We start from the raw sequence: 23772 nt of genomic DNA, 5'->3' as shown, positions 1-23772 counted from the left end.
CTCTTATATTGAAAGGAGTTCTTTGGTGGTCCACGGCTCTGGCTTGTCCGCCCCTCCGCGGGGGTCAGAAGGAGAACCCTGCTGGGGAGGACGCACAGGTCAGAGCCGTGGACAATGGCTACCGGGTTCTGGTATCATGACCTCACTTTGGGGGAAGTTTCTTCCCGTTTGAGTGACACATTGGCAGGTGTGTAGTGGGGCAGGCTGTGATTTTTTCTGCAAAAAAAAAAAAAAAACAACTGCAGAGTTTGTCTTGGTCATTAAAGAGTTACAAGAGCTTACAGAATGGCAAAAGACTTCTTCTGTAAGTCATGCGAACCACACTCCTCCCCCCAACAAGCCTTTGTCCTGCACACCAACGAACGAGCAGGGAAGCCCCTTGTATCTACAACTCGGAGTTGTTTGTTGTCCTTAACTCGCAGACTTCCCGTATACGATAGACCTAATTCTCAGTTGCACACCACTGGTGTCTGTAATGCAGGTTTATAACCCTTACAATACTTTTATCATAGGTATACCAAGCATAAGTATACTATTAAAATATACTAACCACAATCATCAGTTTTAATTCCCTAATTATTAACCCGTAATTAATTTGTAAATAAAATCTGACCCCTTTCTCATACTAAAATGATAAATGTAGGAGAAAGTCCCTTATTAAATGTCTCCAGGATATGAATAAAAGCTAAATCTTTATATCAGGGACACAGCCAGCACCATACTGCCTTACTTTACTCCAAGTAGCTCTCCTGCAATGTTATCTTCACTATACTTCAAAAGCATAAAAAGCACAAAATGGAGACATTCCTACACTGGGACAGGTAAAAGACCTATTGGGAGTTCTAGCCCTTCAGCAAGCCCTTCTACAGTATGTACGCAACTAAAAAAAGAAAGTATGTTAAGCATTTTGCTTAAAAAAATATCTTCCTCTGTGATGAAACTAAAACACAACATGCTACATATTAAAAAGTTAATATTAGCTACAGGAACATTCCCACTGCTTGGAAGAACTATATCTTGGATTTTCACATGAGCCACTGGGACCTGCATCAATAGAAAAAGGATCTCACGGAGTTGTTTGCTTCTCATTCCTTTGCATTTGCAGGAGATACAAATTAAATTATTGATTGGTGCATACAAAACTATGCATGAGAGCTTTCAATTAGTGCCTGTTGGTACATGTCAATCTCTATAGCAGATACCATTCTTCTCTATCAGGTTTGCATTCCTGTCTAAGGGATATGCCCTCATATCCTGCCCAGTTAACATTGCGTATGTGAGTGTGTGACATGGTGTCTCAGGGTGGAAGGCCAAATATCATAACACCTGGGAGAGATTCTAAATATCCTTTTCTCAGTCTACAAAGTATGTGGGTCCCCCTTTACAAACAGTAAAGCAAAGAAACCTGGAGCAAATTTGAAGTAGCACACCAATGAGAGCATTCAATATTTTTGGTTGATTTTGGTTATAGTTCCACTTGTGCTGATTCTGTTTTGTTTCGTTATCTTTTGTAAATTAGCCCCAGTATATTCTGTTATCCTTTGTTGCTCTGTCATGACTTAAGTGGATTGCAAACATTGCAGGTGCCCAAGAGAAAACACACATATTGAATGGGATCTGTCACTTCTTCTACACAGGACTATCTAACTGAAACCAGATAGCAAGGCCAGACAAAGAATTTGTTTTTACTAACAGACTGCACTGACCACTATTGTCTGTCATCTGCAAAACTCATTAGAAGAACTGAGAATACAAAGCACACTGACCACAAGCCAGAGCATGAAAAGTTGATGTTCTGCTTCATTTCTGCTTAAGTGGGCCTTCAAGGAACCATTGTAGCTGGAGAGAAGTTTCTATAAACTGAGGAGGAATGTTGGATTAAACTATTGTTCATAACAAATGAAATCCTCAGCTCAGAAAAGATGTTTATTTGTGCTACCGCCAGCAGAACAGCGAGCTAATGAAACTATCTGCGCAAGACACTCTTTGGTGATCACGTTCAGATTTAACAAATGGTGTATTGTGAAGGTCATATGTGATCAGATATTCCTCGGGAGCCAAAATTATAATCATGTTGGGTCAGTGGCTTAAACTTGATATCCACAGTAATGAGCTTGTTCTAAACATTATTTTGCTGCAACTACATGTGTATGTGGATAATCTTAAATACATACACACCCCTCTGTTATTACACACTGATTAGACATAGAGACTGGCTGTTAAACTGGAGCACTGAATCATAGGGGCATAGAAGCATACTTTCCTCATACTTTAAGGTGACAGTTATTTTGCAGTTCGAACCACAGAGGAAACAGCAGTGCTCAGTCACTTACCATAGTCATGGGGGGGCTTAAAGATAATGCTATTGCTTCTGATGGGGCAATTTTTTCTTTAAAACTACACTTGAACCCCCTACTCCCCTTCTCCAATTACTCTTCTACCAAATTTTAATCTAAACTAAGTTCTTTTACCCAAACCTGTGGTCATGTGATATGCTTGGCCCCAAGTTTTTTATCTATCCTTTTCCCTATAGAGAAGGGATTGGGGATGCTCCTCATTCAAGTGTCCAAGTAACTACCTGGGTGACATTGACACTTTCTATATGCCTTCCAGGTGTGGTGTCTTCTCTAGAAAACATAAAGTGGCCTACTGATCACAAAGAGCTGATCAGTTGTGGTGGCCATAGGCAACAGTGCTTGGTTAGCAGCCGGTTAATTTAAAAGTGGTGCAGAACTTTGGTGGACCTTGGTGAATAAAAAGCAGCTTTTGTAGCTGCCCCCTTTAGAAATACCTCGTTAATCAGTATGAGGCTGATGGGAGCAAGAAATGGGATTTTAGGAAAAGTTATTTCTTTCTATGATGTCACTGAGGCATGTTCCTTCACTTTTGATCCTTGTGTCAAATGTAAAAGAAATCAGTAAGTATATAGATGAGGATATGTGCTTCAGTTCTGGGTATTCCATAGACTTTATGTTTGGCACCTGACAAAACTGTGGACGTTGATAAACAATAAATTACTTTTAAAAACTAATGGAAATTGGCATGGTTAAAATGATGGACTCTGTAAAATGAAAAACAAATTGGAAGCCATTGTTTGTTCTGGAAGACTTTGTTCTCCTGCTACAAGGTATCATGTTTCAAGAGGCAATATATCTGTCCTACACCCATTTTTAAACTTATGAATCTGTGGACCATTGTATGGAATTCATAAACCATTAACTGTTGCCCTTTTGTGGTTATGAGGAGATAAAGTTGCTTTCGTTAGCTTAGTAATGCTCACCCGCTTCCTAACGTTGAATCCTAAATCAATCAATGTGATGCGTTTTCCAGGTTCAGTGTGCCTTAGGGTGATACATATCCTGTTTAAAACACACTGTGTCACTGCCTTTTACCCAGAAATATATTTTTTTGTGACATATTATCCCTTTGGTGTCCTAGTATCCTACAAGAGTGCTAATGATAATGGATGAAACCTTTAAACAAGTCATTCCTTTTACACGTATTTCTCATTTACAGCTATGGGAAGGCCACTATCTTTAGAAACACATACATACCTAGGGGAGCTGACGATATTCTCAGGAGAGATTATCATTTACATAACAGCTGTTTTAAATCAGGCTTTTTCTTTTTTTCCATTTAACATACTGCTATAATTATAGAAGCATATAGTAGTAGTATAGTAGCATATATAGTAGTTTGTCTACTAGCCCCCTCAAAAAAATTCTCCCTATAGTCTTTATTGGGATTCATCACTAAAAACAGATTCACAAGATTATCTAAACCTTTGGAAACTCAAACCCCCACAGATTCACCTATTCCTAGTGAGATTAATATTTATGGGGGTCTGTATATAGCATATAAAATATTCTCTTCTTCTATGAAGAATAGTTACTGCTTTGTTTGATTGTTTTCAGAGACCAGCACCTGCTACATAAACAATTAGATGACCCTGAAAACCGAACACAGGATGGCCTAGAAGGCTGATAAGAGACCCTTGCGGTTAATACCACCTTGAACTAGAAAAATGGCGGACAGTCATTTCTGTACCAAAAGTGCTAGACGCGTGGTTTATCCAGTCCATTAACTATTTGTAAACTTTTATGCTTATATGGACTTCTGAGTATATGTTATTGGACCATCTGCATAATGACAATTAGATAACGGCTTAAGGCCTCTTGTACAGGAGTGATTCTATATTCCATTAAAGATTAATGTATTTCCTGGTTTTAGTTAGAATATCTGTGCTTTAATTGCTAAGCATTTGATTTTCTCTGTTACATAAATATTCTAATTTGGATTTACTGTCTCATCTCTGGTGGTCCGTTTAGAGACCCCCTAAAAGAACCGGATACTAGTAAACACCATTGACATAATTGTACTTCAAGTCTATATGGTAACCACTGACCCTTTACAATGCTGTTCAAGAATATATAGAATACAGATTCTAACAGAAACATCTTTGAAATAAAATTAAAATGAATATGTTAAAACTCATGTTATTTTAGTGATTTTAGCCATTTGGTTTAAATCTAGTTTATTCACTGATGGCTAAGCCTGTCATTTATAATGTGGAGATCTAGATAGGAATCGAACATCTCATAAAGAATTTACTGTATCAGATTGTTTTTTTGGAAAGGTTTTTTCCTTGACAGATTTGTTTTTCTGGAGCTTAATGTTGAACTGTGTCAGCAGAAATAATGTAAGAGTTCCACAGAAAACCACAACACAATATATACTAATAGGACAAAAATTTATATATATATATATATATATATATATATACACGTATTCCTACAAGTGGTCAGACCGTCTGTGGATGTTCTCATTTATCCATGTCATTGTATATTTAAAAGTCCTTAGTGGCATTCAACCTGACCTGTATCTGTAATGTGGAATAATACATAAAACATGTCTACTAGCCCCCTCAAAAAAATTCTCCCTATAGTCTTTATTGGGATTCATCACTAAAAACAGATTCACAAGATTATCTAAACCTTTGGAAACTGAAACCCCCACAGATTCACCTATTCCTAGTGAGATTAATATTTATGGGGGTCTGTATATAGCATATAAAATATTCTCTACTTCTATGAAGAATAGTTACTGCTTTGTTTGATTGTTTTCAGAGACCAGCACCTGCTACATAAACAATTAGATGACCCTGAAAACCGAACACAGGATGGCCTAGAAGGCTGATAAGAGACCCTTGCGGTTAATACCACCTTGAACTAGAATCCAAAATGGCGGACAGTCATTTCTGTACCAAAAGTGCTAGACGCGTGGTTTATCCAGTCCATTAACTATTTGTAAACTTTTATGCTTATATGGACTTCTGAGTATACGTTATTGGACCATCTGCATAATGACAATTAGATAACGGCTTAAGGCCTCCTGTACAGGAGTGATTCTATATTCCATTAAAGATTAATGTATTTCCTCGTTTTAGTTAGAATATCTGTGCTTTAATTGCTAAGCATTTGATTTTCTCTGTTGCATAAATATTCCAATTTGGATTTACTGTCTCATCTCTGGTGGTCCGTTTAGAGACCCCCTAAAAGAACCGGACAATAGTAAACACCATTGACATAATTGTACTTCAAGTCCATATGGTAACCACTGACCCTTTACAATGCTGGTTAAGAATATATTGAATACAGATTCTAACAGAAACATCTTTGAAATAAAATTATTATGAATATGTTAAAGCTCATATGTTATTTTAGTGATTTTAGCCATTTGGTTTATATCTAGTTTAGTCACTGATGGCTAAGCCTGTCGTTTATAATGTGGAGATCTAGATAGGAATCGAACATCTCATAAAGAATTTACTGTATCAGATGTTTTTTTGGAAAGGTTTTTTCCTTGACAGATTTGTTTTTCTGGAGCTTAATGTCCAACTGTGTCAGCAGAAATAATGTAAGAGTTCCACAGAAAACCACAACACAATATATACTAATAGGACAAAAATTTATATATATATACACGTATTCCTACAAGTGGTCAGACCGTCTGTGGATGTTCTCATTTATCCATGTCATTATATATCTAGCAGTAGTTAGTCACATTTAACTGGACTTGGTCTTGTAATGTTGAAGATGTTTCACAACTCTCCAATATTCATCATTGTGAACAGAAGAAGAATAGGTCAGTGGTCAGTTCCAGGGGAACAATATAGAAAATGCTAACAGATCTTTGTATAAATAATTGGGTGAGTGAAGGCGTTAGAAAGCAGACACAGTGGCCCTGATTTAGTACAGCTCTCCAAGACTGGGAAGAATACACTTTCATCAGTTAAGCTGGGTGATCCGACAAACCTGGAATGGCTTTCTTCAAAGTTATTTGCTATTTGCTAGCACATGTTTTGAATCCTGGACCAGATCCTTTCCAGGTTTGCTGTATTACTCAGCTTCACTAATGAAAATGTATCCTCTCCAGCCTTGGAGAGCTTTAATAAATCAGGCCTAGTCTCTCAATGGTCATCCTGAGTTAGACTAATAGAAAAGAATTTATATGAGGTCAGAAGATTTATTACAAAGATAACAAAGGGGGATAAAACTCTAAATTTAGACTCCAGTAGTGATTGTTCTGGTTCATATTAAGTAGATCACTCAGAGTTGATTCTTATAATATGGGAATGAATATGTGCCTAATAGTACGTATTGGTTTCCAACTTTGGACATATAATAAAGTCTAAGAACTTTAACTTTAAGTGATGCTCTTAAATTCATCCATACAGAAAAAGAACAGTAGTTGTATAACAATACACATTCTTTGCTTCCAGAGACCAAACATCTGTTTTTTATTGCAACATTTTTAAAACATTTGTCGTATCCTATGTATATCCTCTGTAGGGAGTTTCACATTTATCTACTTCATACATGAAAATGATAACCAGGTGGCAAGAGATCGCCCTCAACACTCCATGGAAGAAGGCACTCTACCTACCACAATGAAGAAATACATGCTTATTCAATAGGGCAGTGAAAAGTGCAATAAGCAATAGGTTGCTTTGGGTGTCTTTGCCAAGTGGGCAGATTGGGAAGAAAAGAACAGAAGAAGCTGCAAGCAACTGGTTTCTTCATAACATTGTTAGGTTATGCTGAATTTATTCCTATTAGAGATATATTTCACTTTATTTTCCAAGGCTCTCTTTTTTTAGAGAACTATTTATTTTGAAAAAAAAGTTAGCAATAATTTCAATTACCCAATTACTTTTACTAAGATAGGTCACGTTGGGTCCTAATGAACATAACTAAACCACCCTAAGATTACTAAAATATATTTATATACCAGCAGTTTATTAGACCAGAGTTTCTCAATCTTTTTACCCCAAAGAACCTTAAAATAATTTTTTAAGCCCTGGGGAACCCCTTGGGGTCAATGGGAAAAAGACTTCCTAAATTGGAGGCCAGTTTAAAGAATGCCTAGGATATAATCTCCTTTATAAACGCCTAAGAATAGGAGTGGAGGGACAACTTCCAGATTCCTTATCATCTTTAAGCCTTGAATGAAATATGCTTTTAGTCAATGCAATAATAAACATTTAAAGCATTGTAGAGAACACAATTCTGTTACTCATAAAGATTAGATAGATAGTTTAGTGTTTTATAGGAGTATGACCTTCTCTCCTCTTTTATAGGCCTTTTCTCTTTATTGACACATCGGGGAATTGTAAAAGTACATTTTCTTCACATAAAATTGTTCTGAATTCACACACTTGCCTACTTGTCAAATTTTAAGATATGAATTTACTATATGGATCTCATCTGTTCCTGTTTATGTGGAGACATGTGGTTTTGTATCTTAAAAATTCACAAATGAGCTGTCAGTGGGCTTTTTTTTTAATTAAAGGGTGCAAAGAGCACTGATGGACAGTAGAACCAGCAACAAATCAAGAGCTTAGAGAACCATAGTCCGGTGGTGGAAAAGCTAATCATTGCTCCTAATGCAACTGCTGATGCCTTGAACAGTAAATTGTATTTGTAGTGATAATAGTACAAGATTATACTGTTGTAGAGAGATTTTTTGACTGCAGAGCTGCTTTAAAGTATAGAAGGAGCCATGCCCTGTTAGCTTTTCATAGCTTTAGGGGATTGCTCTGTATCTCCTATCCTGATAGAAGGGTGTCACGTAGCAGAAAGTGGCGAGTAATCTCTTAAATGAAGACAAATATAGCAACAAAAGCACTTTCTGAACATGATATTATTAAAAATGATTTTGCAGAGAATCTCCAGGTAGAGTTGCAGAAAACCTGATAGAGGTTATAATTATTTATTAAAGAATTCAAAAGTAAAAAAAATGTTCAACTGAAAATAGGCTGTAAATACTCCTTCCTACTATTAATTTGCATTAACATACAGCACACATGGATACAAATAATTTAACTCAACACAGAGCAAATTTGTTGGTGAGCTGAATTGCCATTTATTGTAATTACACTCCCACTGATACCAAATGCAGCACAATGCAATAAAAACAGCAATGCATGCATGCTTCGTAAAGTATGCAGTACCTATCTGAAGTGTGAACAATCCCTAGGTTAATGTTGCACTCATATGCCCTGTAAAGTATCTAAGTCTTGTGATCCATGTATATGTAAACTTTCCCCTAGATTTTTACATATTAGATGATAAAGGATGGTATCCAATGAATATAAATTACGGTAATGAATGTTTCTTACCAAGATGTCCACTTACAAACCTTTCCAGCTGTGCTTGCAGTAAATGCTGCAAGCCTGATACCCAAGAAACTCCAATTTTACATGTTATATGTTAAAGAAATCACTAATACAGACTACAAATATTACTACACCTATTGAATACACATTTTATGCACTTACCAAATAGACTGGGCTGTCCACACATGAATTGGCCTGATTTATAAAAGCTTTCCTAGACTAGAAAAGATAGACTTTTATGGAAGAACCTGGGTATTCCAGCAAATGTGGAATTAGTTTATTTGTTCGCTTGGCAAATGTTCCCCATCATGGACCAGATCTATTCCAGGTTTGCTGGATCACCTAGGTTCTTCCATCCTCTCCAGTCTTGGGGAGCTTTATTAAATCAGGCTTATTATTAATTCTGTCTGTATAGTACTTAAAATCCCAATCACACAACATTTACATTTCTACAGTAACTGCCCAACCATAAATCCCAGCCGGTTATATTCCTGTTATTTCTGTAAAACCAAACTCCACTTTCAAAAATTACCACAAAGTATAACTGGTGTTTACATTATTCATCTTTTAATCTCCGAGTTAAGGACATCCGGCATACAGACGACTCCTAGATATGAATGGGGCTTCCCTGCTTTCTCCTGTGCAAGACGGAGACTTGATGCTGGGGGGGGAGGCAGTTCACACTTGCAGAAGAAATCTTTTGCTAAACACAGCTGAGGTTGTGGGTGATCTTAAGAGCTAATCTGTAACATCTTGTAACTCTTTAATGACCAAGACAAACTCTGCAGTTGTTTCTTTTTGCATAGCAAAGCACAGTTTGCTCCAGAAGTTAATAAATGTCTAGGCCCCATAAAGTTTTTTTTTGTGATTAACTCACAGTGAGGATTTTATACAGTAACTGACACCACCCTGCCCAATAATATATTGAGACAAACATCTGTCCTAATTGCATTTATTAAAATATTGTACCTGTTCTGACTTACATACAAATTCAACTTAAGAACAAACCTGCAACCCCTATCTTGTATGAACCCGGGGACTACCTGTAATACTACTATTATACTTTTAATGTTCTACACACTATTTTTGAATGCTATGTTCTTTTTTCCCTTTTTTTTTTCCTTCTCGTAACCAGAACAGCACACTTTCATTAGTCCACTTTTCCTTGTCCAACAAATTTATATAAACATCATTAAATTTCTGCATTAGTAAGAATGACACTGTGTACAGCAAATTCTATGTGAACGTTTTGTGCCGGCATTACTCTACATTATCAGTCTGGTGGGAAAACAAAATAGACATTTTAATAGCTATAGTATCAGACCATCTATTAATTTTCTAGCTCCTTGTGAACTCACATTTGCCAAAGCTGCAAGCTCTTTGTATTGGAGTAACTAGTGTGTAAGAAGGTCAGCGTAGAATCGTTTTCTGAGTCCAAAGATAAATCCTGACAGTCCAGAAAATTTCATTTATTTTATTATAACACATGAAATAACTGCTGACTATAGTTATTTAAATGGGTGAAGCAACCAAACACATGAATATCTAAGGGTTCAATGCTTTTTTATTCACTAACATTTCTATGTCCTTTTTTTAAGATTAAGTCTTTTTAACATGAGGCGACTCCATAACCTCACCATTCATTCGTAATAATTAGCATTGCATGCTGCAAACACCTGAAAGAAGCAATCAAACCTTTGTCAAAGGCTGTACATGTGACATATGGCATTTACAGCGGCTCCTCTGTCATTCCAATTTTGGTGCATTTCGCCACACTAATCCAGTTTTATTACCAAGTTACAATAGAAGAATGTTTGTCAACATTCCACCGTTGTCTGATTTGACAGGTTTTTTAGTGGTTGAAATATAGTCCTAGCAAGTATACAAGAGTTTTGCAAAGACAATATGAAAGTACATTTAAAAATTGTAAAAGAAAACTATTAAAAAGGGAATTAAAAAATACATTTAATCAGAGAATAGAAACATTATTTTATGAATGGAATATTTGGTTGAGTGCATATTTCCTTTTATGATCTTGTTTTATTCTTTTTCTTAGCATTTTGCAGAAAAAATATTTATTATTTTAAATAGGATATTTTGCAATAGGAACTTTTACAGGTTTGTTTTGATCTGCCCCTATCATTTTACACAATGTAGATGAAAGAAACAGATGATTCGAAATCAGGATTGAATTCTTAAAAGTCGAACCTAGTGCAATTATTTTTTAGGTTTTGGACAGAGTGAGAAAGTGACATAACCTCTTTTACTATGGTCTGTGACCCCTCAATAAATGGAAAATCCCCTTATTAGGACAAAAATGCTCAAGTTACAGTAAAATCAGATTGAATTTAATAAATTCTAAAACCCAAAACTCAAATCTTATCTTTTTACCGTGATGGTTTACATTATAAATAAATTGGGAACAAAGAATCACCTATATCTATAGGCAATTGCCTGAATACCTATAAACCACCAGATTCCCCCTTTTGCTTTAGGATCCATGGTAGAAGTGGCTCAGGATGTTTTTTTTTAATCATTATATTACATTATTATACTATGTTTTACGCTCTTCTACATTGTCTTTTCTAGCTACCAGCAGGACTACAAGGAGAATTCCAAGTTATCCTAACCAGTTCTGCATTATTTGCTTTAATACTAGAGACTTGTTCAAATGTCCTTTATTGATACATTCGGACATTTTAAGGTTTGCAGTTTTTTTTTTAAATAGCTCAGCTTTTTTGATTTTGTCTAGTTATAATTTATGTCTTTGTTTCTAATTCTAATTTGTGTGGCAATCAAATGTCTCTGGAACCAGAAATGACCTGAAAATTCTTCAACAGGACAAATAAATTAGGCTGGAGTGGGTAGAGTAGGCTATAAAGTACCCACAGACATTAAAAATACTTTGTGCATGCACATCTGTCTGTTGTTTAATATATATTACCAAACGTGAAATCATTGTGGAAATATTGGTTCTTGTGAAACATCAATGAGAGATGAATGTGGCCAGGAAAAGCAATTTGTAAAGCTGGAGGTTTTCCAGAAGTTATCTATCCAATGACTGAATTTTATGGAGCATTTCAGTGGAAGGATTGCAAGGCAAATAGATAAATGCTTGGATGTTCTCTATTTAAAACTGGACCCTAGATGATAAATTCAGCAACGAACTCAATTGACCCCATACGCAACCACTGCCAGTTTAAAGTGGTTGGTTACGACAAAATGGACAAAGTGGTTAAAAACTTCCACAAAGCAAAAAATGCCTTTAAAGTAAATATATATTATATATTATTACCCTATTGCAGAAAATGGTAATGATCGGGGTGGGTGTGGACGAATCCGTAGTACTTTTTTCCAATGATATACAAGGAGGGCAACCACCTGGTTTAGGTGATCAGATGATTTGGATAAAATGGAGCAAATGTTACATTAAGGTCCATGAAAAATAATCTTAGCATACAGTGGAGTTCTTAATTTTCCTTGCTAAACAATATTGTTAACAATATACTTAAGAGTAAAAAGACTTTTACTCAATGAATTTTAATGTTTTTCAGGTTGGCTCCTACCCAGGTCTGTGTGAGTTTTCAATGGTTTTCTACAGCTCTAAAGGAAATTTATGGATATTTAGGCAAAAGACATTCGGCACAGATCCATTGTTTTAGATAAAAAGACTCTGTGTGTGCTTCAGAGGAATTCTGTGGTTTGAAGAAAAAATATAAAGTGGAATGTTCTGCCGGGTCCAAATGTTGATATGTGTGAAACCTAGTCAACCTTTCCTCAGGCATTATTGCAACTTGTAAATCACTGGATCTTCAGTATAATGTCTGTCTTGTTATCATGCCAAAGTAACTCTCGAGGCATTTGGATTGGTACAAAGGCTCATACAGGTTGATGATATTTTGTCTTTTTTTCAGCATTTTTGTGCCTGTGAAATGAGACTCTATGGGTGCAGAGGAACAATAGCCATATGGGGAAGCAATCTTAGATGAGTAGTCTGCCAGTTTGGCATCACTTAAAATAAACAGTTAGCCTAAATACGTTCTAGCTGGAGAGAGCTTCTCTGTTTTTCTCAGCTTAGTATGAAGTAATAACTCTTGCAGTGTGCAGCTGCTTCCTCCAGTTGGTGTGTCCCAAATTGTACCTTCTAAAACAGATACCTGCCGAAGAATCAGAAAACTCCTACCTGTTGCCATGTGATAGCATTCAGGCGTTGCAATGCACGGCTGTTTGGGAACCCAACATTTTAGGGAACAGCTGGACCGTTGTATTTCCCTCATACCTGGAATCATTGGGTAGTTTTGGAGGCCCAGAAAGTGGATGAAGATGTCATTGTAGCATAAGGAAGTTGAGTACAGCCTATCTCTGATACATTCTGCAATTACTACTCCTGGTAATCAGTTGCTGAGGCATTACATTGTAGGATGGGGACAGAGAACAATACTTTATGTACTACGAGGAGATAGTTAAATTCCCATCAGTTCTGAACGGACAAATGCATAGGTAGGCATTGTTCTTGACAGCTTATTTTAGGATTGCCTGGAACCCTAGGGTTCCTCCAAAAGGTTGCTAGGGGTTTCTTTGAGAAATGAGCAATTTGTGTCTCTCAGGTCAGTTTATCTGACATCAATGAACTTTTTGTAACGGTAAGTACATTCTTCCCAATGTTCCCCACAGTAATTTACAGTAAGTTGTGTATATAGTAACTAAAGCACAGGTTTCCTGAATATCAGTCAGGCCAAAAAATGGCAGTGAACACTGTAAGAGGTAAATATCACCTAATGCTCATTTATAATATTTAGCCTTGACCTGTCACTTTGGATAGAAGTGGCTGTTTTTTTATTTTCTTACTAAGCTATGTAATAGTATTTATTATAATACAATATTCACTCCCTTAAATAGTTGGTCTTATGTGAGCAATGTAAAGACCAATGTCTTGGAGCTTATAACTTTTCAAAGTTTTCAAATAAAGGAAAAACAAAATGCAGCATGTATTCAGAAAAACATTTCACATTCTATTTAAAACTTTGAACAAATATAAAATACTGTACTTTTTATTTTTACGTTATCCAATATTTCTATTGTTGTATCACCCCCATGTGTAATCTGATAAAAAAAATACTGTATCGTATAAAAAGCAAGTCTGTACATCAACACATTACACCTGTATAGCACATTTGTGTACATATTCAGTACAATAATGTTAGCATCTCTCCATAAACACGCATATAATAACATAAAAACCAGTTAAACATACTTGATGAGTGACATCAGCTTTCAGTCTCTCTGCTCAGTGGGATGGCTTATAGTTATTTATACAAATTGTTCCCAAAGACAATCACTTGCATTGTTACAGATCAACAGCCTGTTACTGCACCCGTCGTAATGCCCTGTAAATGTTTCTGGGGTGTTTCATCTTATGTTTGATTGAATGAATCTATTATGGTGACAGCCTCAAACGAGCAATTTGCTTTTATCAGGCACAATGCAAAACACATGGTATTACTTTCCTAAGTGAGTTGGATGTGTTCCTGGAACAAAAGATGCTGAAGAACTGGCTACTTGCATTTGCTGAGTTATTGTTTTTGAGGTGGTGACCCAGGAATATTATTTTTACTGTTCTATACAGCTTAGCTTATTTATAATTTCATATTTTAGAAGATAAGGGGGTATATGAAATTTATACAATTGACCCTAGGTTAGTACACATAAATTATGCCTCTTAGACATAAAATGTGCACAGCTCCGTTAAAAGGCAAAAAAAGTCAATATGTATAAATTGAATGGAAAATATGTCACAGATATTGCTTTTTAAAACATTTAAGGCTAAACTACAGGCAGAGATTAAAAGACAAAATAATTCAGCTTGACAGTCATCAAAATATCCTTGAATGCATTTTTGTTAAATGTTAACCGTGAAAGATTTTGGATAATGTGTGGCTTCTTCTCTTCTTCCTATGTAATAGTTACTACTTTTCTATCATGCAGGTTTGTCATTTGCAGCCCCTATTTATTGTACAACGCTACATAATATGTTGATATTTTATAAATAAAGGTGAGCAGGTTAGTATCCCTGTAGTAAATCAACCACTATGGGCCTGATTTATTAAAGCTCTCCAAGTCTGGAGAGGATACACTTTCATTAGTGAAGCTGGGTGATCCAGCAAACCTGGAATGGATCTGGTCCAGGATTGAAAACATTTGCTAATAATAGCAACAGACGTTTAACAAATCCATTCCAGGTTTGCTGAATCACCCAGGTTCATTGGTGAAAGTGTATCCTCTCCACCCTTGGAAAGTTGTAATAAATCAGTGCTAATGTTTAATAATCAGGCTTCTTTATTAAGACAGCTCAAAAAGCAATGGCAATGCACAAGGTATAGGAAACTTGTTACAGAAAACAAGGACTTATGTTGCTCAATTCTCCCAAGCTAATATGGATTTCTGCACCTTGGAAAATTAAATTGCCCCATACTAAAACCTGTTATACATTTCAAAATCAAAAATACCCCAGTAGTTAATAGTAATTGTATATTTCATTTAATATTTAATAAGATGCTTAGACTAACCTGAAGCTCCAAATCCCAGAATACGTTTTTGTGTTTCAATACTGGTACCTAACAATGGTGCCTCACTTAAAAAGAACCCAAAGCATTGGTATGATGTAGAAGTTTGGGTAGTTGTAATATTTAAAAATGGATTACAGTACATTGGTGTGTTGTTAGATATTTCCATGTGCCTTTTCCCAATAAGATTAATAGGACTGCTTGATCATTTGTACATTTTTTCACAAGTTATGAATACATATCTAGGCTACACCATTGCACCATTATTACCAACATTTTATAACAACATTGTGTTGGCATGCCCATGCTACTTTCTGCTATATACTTATGTTTGAAGCCAATAAAAATATTGAACAGGAAAAAAGATCAATAGGATAAATATTTTGTTGGAATATTGATTACCTCCTTCCTTGGAGCACAGCTTAACCAGGTTGTGAACAGTGTCCATGAGTTCCAGTTGTTGTTTCTGTAAGATACTGTTATTATTTGTGGCCTTAGTCAGTTGCTTCTCTAGTTCTTGTATGATGTAGGTCTGACGGGAGACCAAGCCTTGTAATGTCTCCTTCTCTGTTTTCAGTGTGTCCAGTTCCACTTTGTGCCTTCCTTCCATCTCCATTATCTTATTTTCAAGCAAACTAAAAAGATAAAAGTTTTGAGACAAATATTATAATCAGGACACATGGTTTGACTTATGTGTTATATAATGCTAAAAATGTTATCTAAACAATCATTACAAAAGGTATGCTAATCAAACTTAAATACAAAATAATTTTAGAGGGATGGTAACCAATGTGTGTATTAATAAATGTAACCAGAAAACTAATAGTGATGTGGGACCAAAGCAACCAAAAGCTACTAATGAAACCGTTATGAAATACATATGAACCCTTAAAAAAGTCCCAAATCTTGCCAACCTCTTACATGGCAAAGTAAACTCCATAAAGACAGAATAATTCCATAAAGTAAAATATACAAAAATTATTACTCTATCTGGCAGCTGTGGGTTAATGTAGGATGTCTTGCGCATTAACTACTACTATCATCATTTTCAAAGCTGATATTAATAGTTTCTTCCATAGACAGCCAATGTCCATTTGTTCTTTTATTATACAGTATTTATATAGCACCATCATATTACACAGTGCTGTACATAGTCCATAGTCATGTCACTAACTGTCCCTCAAAGGAGCTCACAATCTATTGTCCCTATCATAGTCATATGTCATTAAGTCTAAGGGAATTAGTCAATTGTTAGGGAGAAGCCAATTAACCTCACTGCATGTTTTTGGGATGTGGGAGGAAACCGGAGTACCCGGAGGAAACGGGGAGAACCTGCAAACTCCATGCAGATAATGTCCTGGCTGGGGACCTAGCGCTGCAAAGGCCGGAGTGCAAACCCCTGAGCCACCTTGGTGCCCTGTTCTTTGTACATTTACATTATGCTACTCATTGTGTAAAAATATTTTAAAGCCCAGTCAATCTCTTATTTAAAACAAAGTAATTAGATTCCAGGTTTCCATTGGCTTATAGTATGTATTGAGACTAATATTACTGAGCCTTTAATTCCAAAACTGCATATAGCTTTTTGATGCAGTGCAATCAAACAATGGATTTTGCATAGCAGGGTTTGCAATAATCTGTCAGGATGTACAATTAAAAGGTGGAAGGGATATAAAGAAATTATGAACTAGTATTCCCCCGTTGGTCTTTGTTTTTCCCATAATAATCCCACATCCCTAATAATAACCATACAAATTGTTTTCTGTATGATATAAAGAAATTGTTTGAATGGCTTCATCCAGATTTTTAAAATAAGGAATTTACCTCTTTTTTTTATTGGGATATGGAATGTAGACAGCTTATGTTTTAGAAGGCTCTAGTGTACTTTTCAATGTGAAAAAAAAAAACTATTAAAATATAATCAAAATATGGAAGAAGTACAAATACCAGTACGCCAAAGCCAAAGTCACTTACTTGTTTAACAATGTGTATAGGTTCTCCTAAATCATTATTTGATATGGTTACCATACAAATGGTTATATCCATTGGATCTGCACATCTGGATCACACAGAGAAAGTGGAAGGAAGCCTCTGACCTCATGGACTGAGATAAAGTTACCTATGACCACATCTATCATCCCGGTAATTCTTTATGTGAGCAGATATCAAGCTGTCCTCTCTCCTTACAAATAGATTAGCCAAACCACACAACCAAATAGCAGCCAAGAACACTTCCATATGACTAATGTATCTGTAGAATGATGGCACCAAATAAGCAAACCTCAGAAAGGTCTTCCAGTACTTCAAGATCTACTTTCAGGAGGACATTTTATCTTAATGTATGAAAACTGAGCATTCCTAGACCACACAAGGTCATTTCCTTTTTTTAAATATAGACAATTAAAGGTCTCAAAAAAGAGCAATTTCTCCCCTTAAAAACAATATCATTGCTTGATTCAAGCTGAACGACAATTAGGTATAAATATACACATTAATACAGCTCTGTATTTAATAATAGATCATTTAATTTATTTTTTTAATAAAAATAGTATAAATACCGTCCTGTGCACCAGAGACCAGGATGGGAAATGGAGGGGTAGGTCTTGCTGCATATAAATGTATTAACAAGGAATGAGGAAGAAGCGGCTACAATCTCACTGACTGGTAGTTATCAGGGGTGGTGAAAAGGCTCCACAAAGGCAATCAATTTCATAACTCTAAATATTATCACATTATTCTTCAACAAACGTGACAAGCCCATGGTAGAAGTAGCGTGTCTTACCTCTTAACTATTACTGTGTCCTTTTTCTATGCTGGTAGTAAAACTTGTGAATAGATTGTAGATGCAGAAAATGGTAATTGATCTCCATTTTACCATTTAACTAGGAAAAATACATAGTAATATAATCCTAATCCCAGGCATCATGCAGCAGACAATGTTCTTGGGATTGTGTGGAAGTAGTAGTCACTTTGCATTCGTTCAACGTGCCACTTCTAAGTCAAACTTAGAGCTTTAGAGAAGACTTATGTGCTCGCTGCTGATGTGAGAGTTTTAGCACTCATTTAGTGTTTTTCATGCAGAAAGACTGTTGTTTCCACATGAAGAGCAGCAGGAAGACCACAGGGGACAAACTATTTTTAATGGCTGTGGCTGCTTTACCACTTACCACTTTACTGTATCTGGGAATTCACAGCAAAGTTTCAAAGAACTGTGCACAACTCTCCTGCCAAATTTAATTTTGTATTGTAGAGACCAGCAACGTAATAAACTCTGAAAATAAACTACATGAGCAAAAGTAATGGACACCCCTCACCTCAACTTATTGAGTTCACATACACATAAAAGCAAGGATTGACAAGTTAAGTGTGGAGGAACTTTCATGCGCAGCAATCACAGTCCTAACCTCAAACCTATTGAACATCTTTAGGATGACGTGAAATGCTGAATTCAAGCCAGGACTTCTCATTCACTATCAGTACCTGACCTCACAAATATTTACTTTGTGGCTGAATGGACACAATTTCCCACAGTCATACTCCAACATCTTGTGGAAAGCCTTCCCGGAAAACTAGATTTTGATTTACCACAGATGGAGGAGGTCAACTCCATAATAATGCTAATAGCTTTAGGAATCGGATTTTGGAAAAGCTCATAGTGGTGTTGATGGTCAGCTTCATACAAACCTTTGGAGGCTTTTTGGTGGAGGCATTGACAATATACATAAAATGAAGAGGTGAGTGGTCCATCTTCAGTGTATTATTATGCTCGGCAAATTAAATATTTGCTGAGCAAGTAGGTGAACATTTTCCATATCTAGCTCATGTCTATTAACCAGCTGGTCCCAATGTGACTATTCCTGTGGCCACCCCAACCCAAGCCACCACCTGAATGTCCTCTATTGACATTTTTTGTATGGTATTAGATAAAAAGATTCTGTACCATCCGAGGCACGTGTGATATTTTATGTAATTTTAAGTGCTCTATTTTCTAAAATTTTTCTTCATTCTAAATATCCTACACAATTTACTAATTTAGGTCATTTTGTTCTTGTTTTGTACTGCTTGTTCTTGCATTTGTAACCAATGTACCATTAGTTTTAACTTATTTGAATTTGGAATGTTAGCCATTTTTCTTTGTGACCTTGAACTCACTCTTTGAATTGGAAGCTCTTTTTCCTGTGATTCCTTCTTGATGAGAACCAGTTAAGATAAATGCTTGAAGTTACCCTCGGGTCCCATTACTTTTCTGGCTTGCTATTATCTTCTATTATCTTGTCTAGAGCATGACAAGCTGCAATACAATCCATATTACCTTTCCTCTCTACAATGTCATGCTTAGTAAAATACAGGCTGCTGTTGAAGCAGTTGATGGCTACGGCTCTTAGTGGAACTGCCGCCAGGTCTTTTGACTTCACTCGGAGGAATGTCACAGGTGCTGTATGGAATAATGACACACTTACTTCTTTGCTTGCTGGTTTGTTTTAGTTTGATTCATCAAATCCATCTGTTTTACCCCATGATGCAGGGATATTTATATCCTAATCTTTGATAAATTGTATTTTAAACCTTTATATCCCTTCCCAAGGCAGCTAAGTGTCATCTATATTAGCTTCTGGATCAGCTAGCTTTAGAAGGTGTTAAAAGTACCTTAAATAAACCCAACTAAGCTAAAAAAGGCAAATTCCTGAATCAGTCATGTTAATTATTTTTTAATATGAGTAATACTTTTGGAAATTACCTTAACATTATGCAGCTAGGCTTGGTGGAAGCTTTGCAATTATCTACACAGCCTTTGCCTCTCGTGTTTTTAGCTTCCTGTTACAATATTGAGGTTCTACAATTGCTTAACACCTACTTCCTGCTAAAGGGTCACCTAGCAATGTTATTTATCCCCTTTCAAAGGAAATTTTACTTAGCTCAGGGAAAGTGGGGAAATGCCACTTTCCAAAGAATACCCGTGCAAGAAAATTTAAAAAAATGATGTTTGCGTGCACATGATTGTATGCAGTGGCAGACATAGCCAACAGTTGGCCCCTGTGCAAAAACTGAGTTGAGCCCCCCGCTGAACTGAATTGGGGCCACTGTTTGTTGAGGAGAGTTAGGAAGCTACATCTGATTCTATTGTTGAAGTCATTGATCAACTGCAATTATCAAAATTTTAGGTAACACTACTTTGCTCAGGGGCTTTGCTATTAAGTTGGAAATTTGGCAGGTAAAATTCAAGAAATGGCCAAAATTAGGCTTACTGTCATGAAAATTTCTCAACCTCCAAAAGAAAAAAAAAGTCGAAATCAACTTGCTTGCGTATCTCTACAGATGAACATAGAGGGAGATACCACACAGCCTAGCATCTGACAATTATGGAAGTGTTTTGGATGCAGATGATTCTCTTACAGTAGTAGCTCTTGATTAGACAAGAGTTAAAATTTAGTCGATGGAACCTAAAGGAATTAAACAGAATGAATTTAAGAAGCCTCTGAGCTTTGGTGTGTTGTTATAGGGTCTTCTTTCAGTTTCAAGGTTGTATCTAATGGAGGTCCGCTTTACACAAAGTCCTGGACATGCATAAATCGCTGTAGGAAAAAGATAAAATTAGATGTCCATGCAGTTGAAGCAACCTTTTACTATGCTTAAGCAAAGGCATTCATTGCATTCTTCCTTTACAATCTCAGCAGGAGTTTTACCACTCTAAAGAAACCAATCCAAGGTTTAAAACCTTAACATAACAAGCTCCAGGTTTATTTGCCATCACGGTGTTGCACCTGCTAACCAGGGTGATTTCACTGCATTAACACCCAAAAATCTTTCCTTGCAAAGTCCTAAAGGAGTGCAAGCCCTGTTATCAGGATTGTCTCCCTATTTCATGATAAAACAGTAGAACCTAGACAAATATTGAAAGGATTTTTCAATTATTACAAATGGGTAATAGCATTCGCTCTGCTAGCTGGTGCAAAACATGAAGTTACCACTAGCCAGAGAGATGTTCATCCTGTTCTATACCAGGATCCAGCTAGCTAATTGTTTTTAGAGAACATACAGAATTAGAGTTTCCATACAGATTTAATTTTGTATGCCTTTATTATGAAGAATCAGAGCTTTTACACTGCCATAATAGATTTGGAGCTCATCACTATATGTGTTTCTATATGTCACGTAAAGCTTTCCCCATACTCACCAACCTGTAATATACAGAGTTCTGAAATAACATTAAAATTGCTTTGCTCACCCTATGTTACACTGAAAATGTATAAAAGCTGTGCCCGTGTCACCGGGTTACTAAATGTTTTCTTTAGAAGTATGCATAAGAAGAAACAGACATGTAGAACACACAAGTTGCTCCAGTTGCTATGCGTCCAGGAGGCTCCATAGAAGACATGTGTGTTGTTTTAGTGTAACAGGCAATGTATATTGGAAAGAAAACTATGAAGACCTTATGTATGAATTTCATTTATTTTTCCTTAAGTTTTTTTTTACTATACAAATTATGTTTTGCCAGTTAATATGTTAAGAAATACTTTATTCTGGTGAACAGGATTGGTTTCTTATGTATCATAAAATGTGTGTATGTGTAAACTTTATAATGAATGAATTAATTAATTAATTAATATATATGTACTGACATGAATGTGTTCTTGTGTGTACATTACAAATGTGCAATGTGTGTGATGTTACCTCATGTATGTAGAAATAAAATGGAAACCATAAATAAATACAATTGAAGAATAGTTGTTTCATGCCCCCTGGGCCACCCCAAACTCCAAAAATAGAATAAGTTTTGGTAAGTATGATGCATAACAACACATGTTTTCACTTGTTTAGTCACAGGCATAAATATGACATAATATACCATCATACTTTTAATACTGATTACTTAAGATCTATTTAATATATATAAATGAGTCCTAAGGTACTATGAGTTATCTAATGGGTTATCTAATGAACCTGCATAGAAGTAGTTTTCTCTTTTTAGCCTCAGTATGTTTAGTTTAAACCAAAACCTAGGACCAAGGCATCCACTAAAATACATTTGGATATATTATTTACTCAAATATAAACCAATATTTTTTGGCCCTGAAAATGCCATTAGAGAAGAAGAATTTCAGTTATTTTCAGGTCACACCATTCGATTGCGTTGTGTCCTCATGCAAATAGTATAACAATCACTTGCCATCTGAGATATTATAGGGTTTGTTACTTACTTTACACAGCTTATTTGTGGCCAATAATTATGTACAAATGATCATTTAAAAGCTTGTAACTCATCATAACCAACACAAAAGTACAAAATACTTTAGCATGTAGAAAAAAAAAAAAAACAGTCTGAGCTCATGTGATTTGTTTAATAACAACACACCATGGTGTATTTGTTAACATTAATTTTGTTTGGCATTTTAGTCTATTAATGTTTTTAATGTTAACAATAATTTTGTGCCCTAAATTTTTACTTAAAATGTAACCAAACCAAAAACAAAAAAAAATCACTCAACCTTAATCCTGCAGATTCGTTAAACCATTTGAAAGTTTCCTCAATCGTGTCCCACGTCGTCCTGGTATCCTCTTTCGGCCCGGTGCCTTCTTTGTACATCACCCGATCTCGCACTGAGCAGGCACAAGATTGGGTGGTGTAGATGGGGAGGTGTGAGATCATTTTTTTTCCCATTAAAGAAAAGGTTAATTCTGAGATTGGGCAGGCCCAAAAAGAAACAGCCAGGAGCCTCCTGGGATGCGTGACGCAGGTATCCTGGGATTCTCTGCGCTACCATTCTGTCTGAAGCTATCAAGATAGTAAGCAGTGCTTCACCCTTTTTTTTTAATTAAAAAAAATTAAAAAAAAAAAAGAAGGTACTTTTTACTTAAATACTTATATAAAATAACTAAAAAAATATATAACTTACTTATATAAAAAGGATTGCCTATCCTGAGTTTGTGTCTGCTTTAAGTCAATGTAGTGTTCCTGTTTTTAGGCAAATATATGTTATCTTTCTTTTCCGTTACCCATTCCCACGTTCTGCCAGAAAAGAAAATTGCTGTCTTAATATCTAAACTATATCAACTTGCCTTCCTTATTACATGTGGACTGCTTTTGTATTGGACATTTTTGCCAAAGATAATTGGATATTTTACTTTTTAACTGATCCTAAAGACCAGTGATAAATCATAATATTTCATCGCTCATTTGAAAACCAAATATTGAAAACTCTGCCTCTTCCAAAGACAATGGCTTGAGGAAAATATTCTGTTTGCTTAACATTTGCCAATATAATAAAATCTTTTGATTGTGGGTTTGTATTAAAAAATAAAACTAAATAGAATTATAAAACAATAATTTTTCATGAATCAAAATATACTGGACAGTTGAAATTTCAAAATACCTTATTGAACATTAATTTGTGTGTCTCCGGGGTAAACTGGAGAGAGAAGAAAGTCCTTGTTCTAAGTTATTATTGATAACAAATATAATTTTAGTGCTTGCACCAGGAATACTATTTTTATTGGCCGCAGAGGTTTGGACTCCAGGACAGTTCTAGATCA

The 23772-nt window shown here is 35.8% G+C and overlaps 1 protein-coding gene across 1 annotated transcript in view; it reads right to left on the bottom strand.

The window, feature by feature from the left end:
- ANGPT1 (angiopoietin 1) overlaps nt 1-23772 on the bottom strand; it is a gene marked incomplete in the record, with an annotated part of 176998 nt that overhangs the window by 38055 nt on the left and 115171 nt on the right. The window contains 1 exon segment of the mRNA XM_072410740.1: nt 15643-15875. Within this exon segment, the coding sequence (XP_072266841.1) occupies nt 15643-15875 (233 nt within the window).

Source organism: Pyxicephalus adspersus, chromosome 5, assembly GCF_032062135.1.
Source record: "Pyxicephalus adspersus chromosome 5, UCB_Pads_2.0, whole genome shotgun sequence".
Lineage (NCBI taxonomy): Eukaryota > Metazoa > Chordata > Amphibia > Anura > Pyxicephalidae > Pyxicephalus > Pyxicephalus adspersus.
Note: the sequence above shows the minus strand (reverse complement) of the source record. Positions and strands in the feature narration are given on the sequence as shown.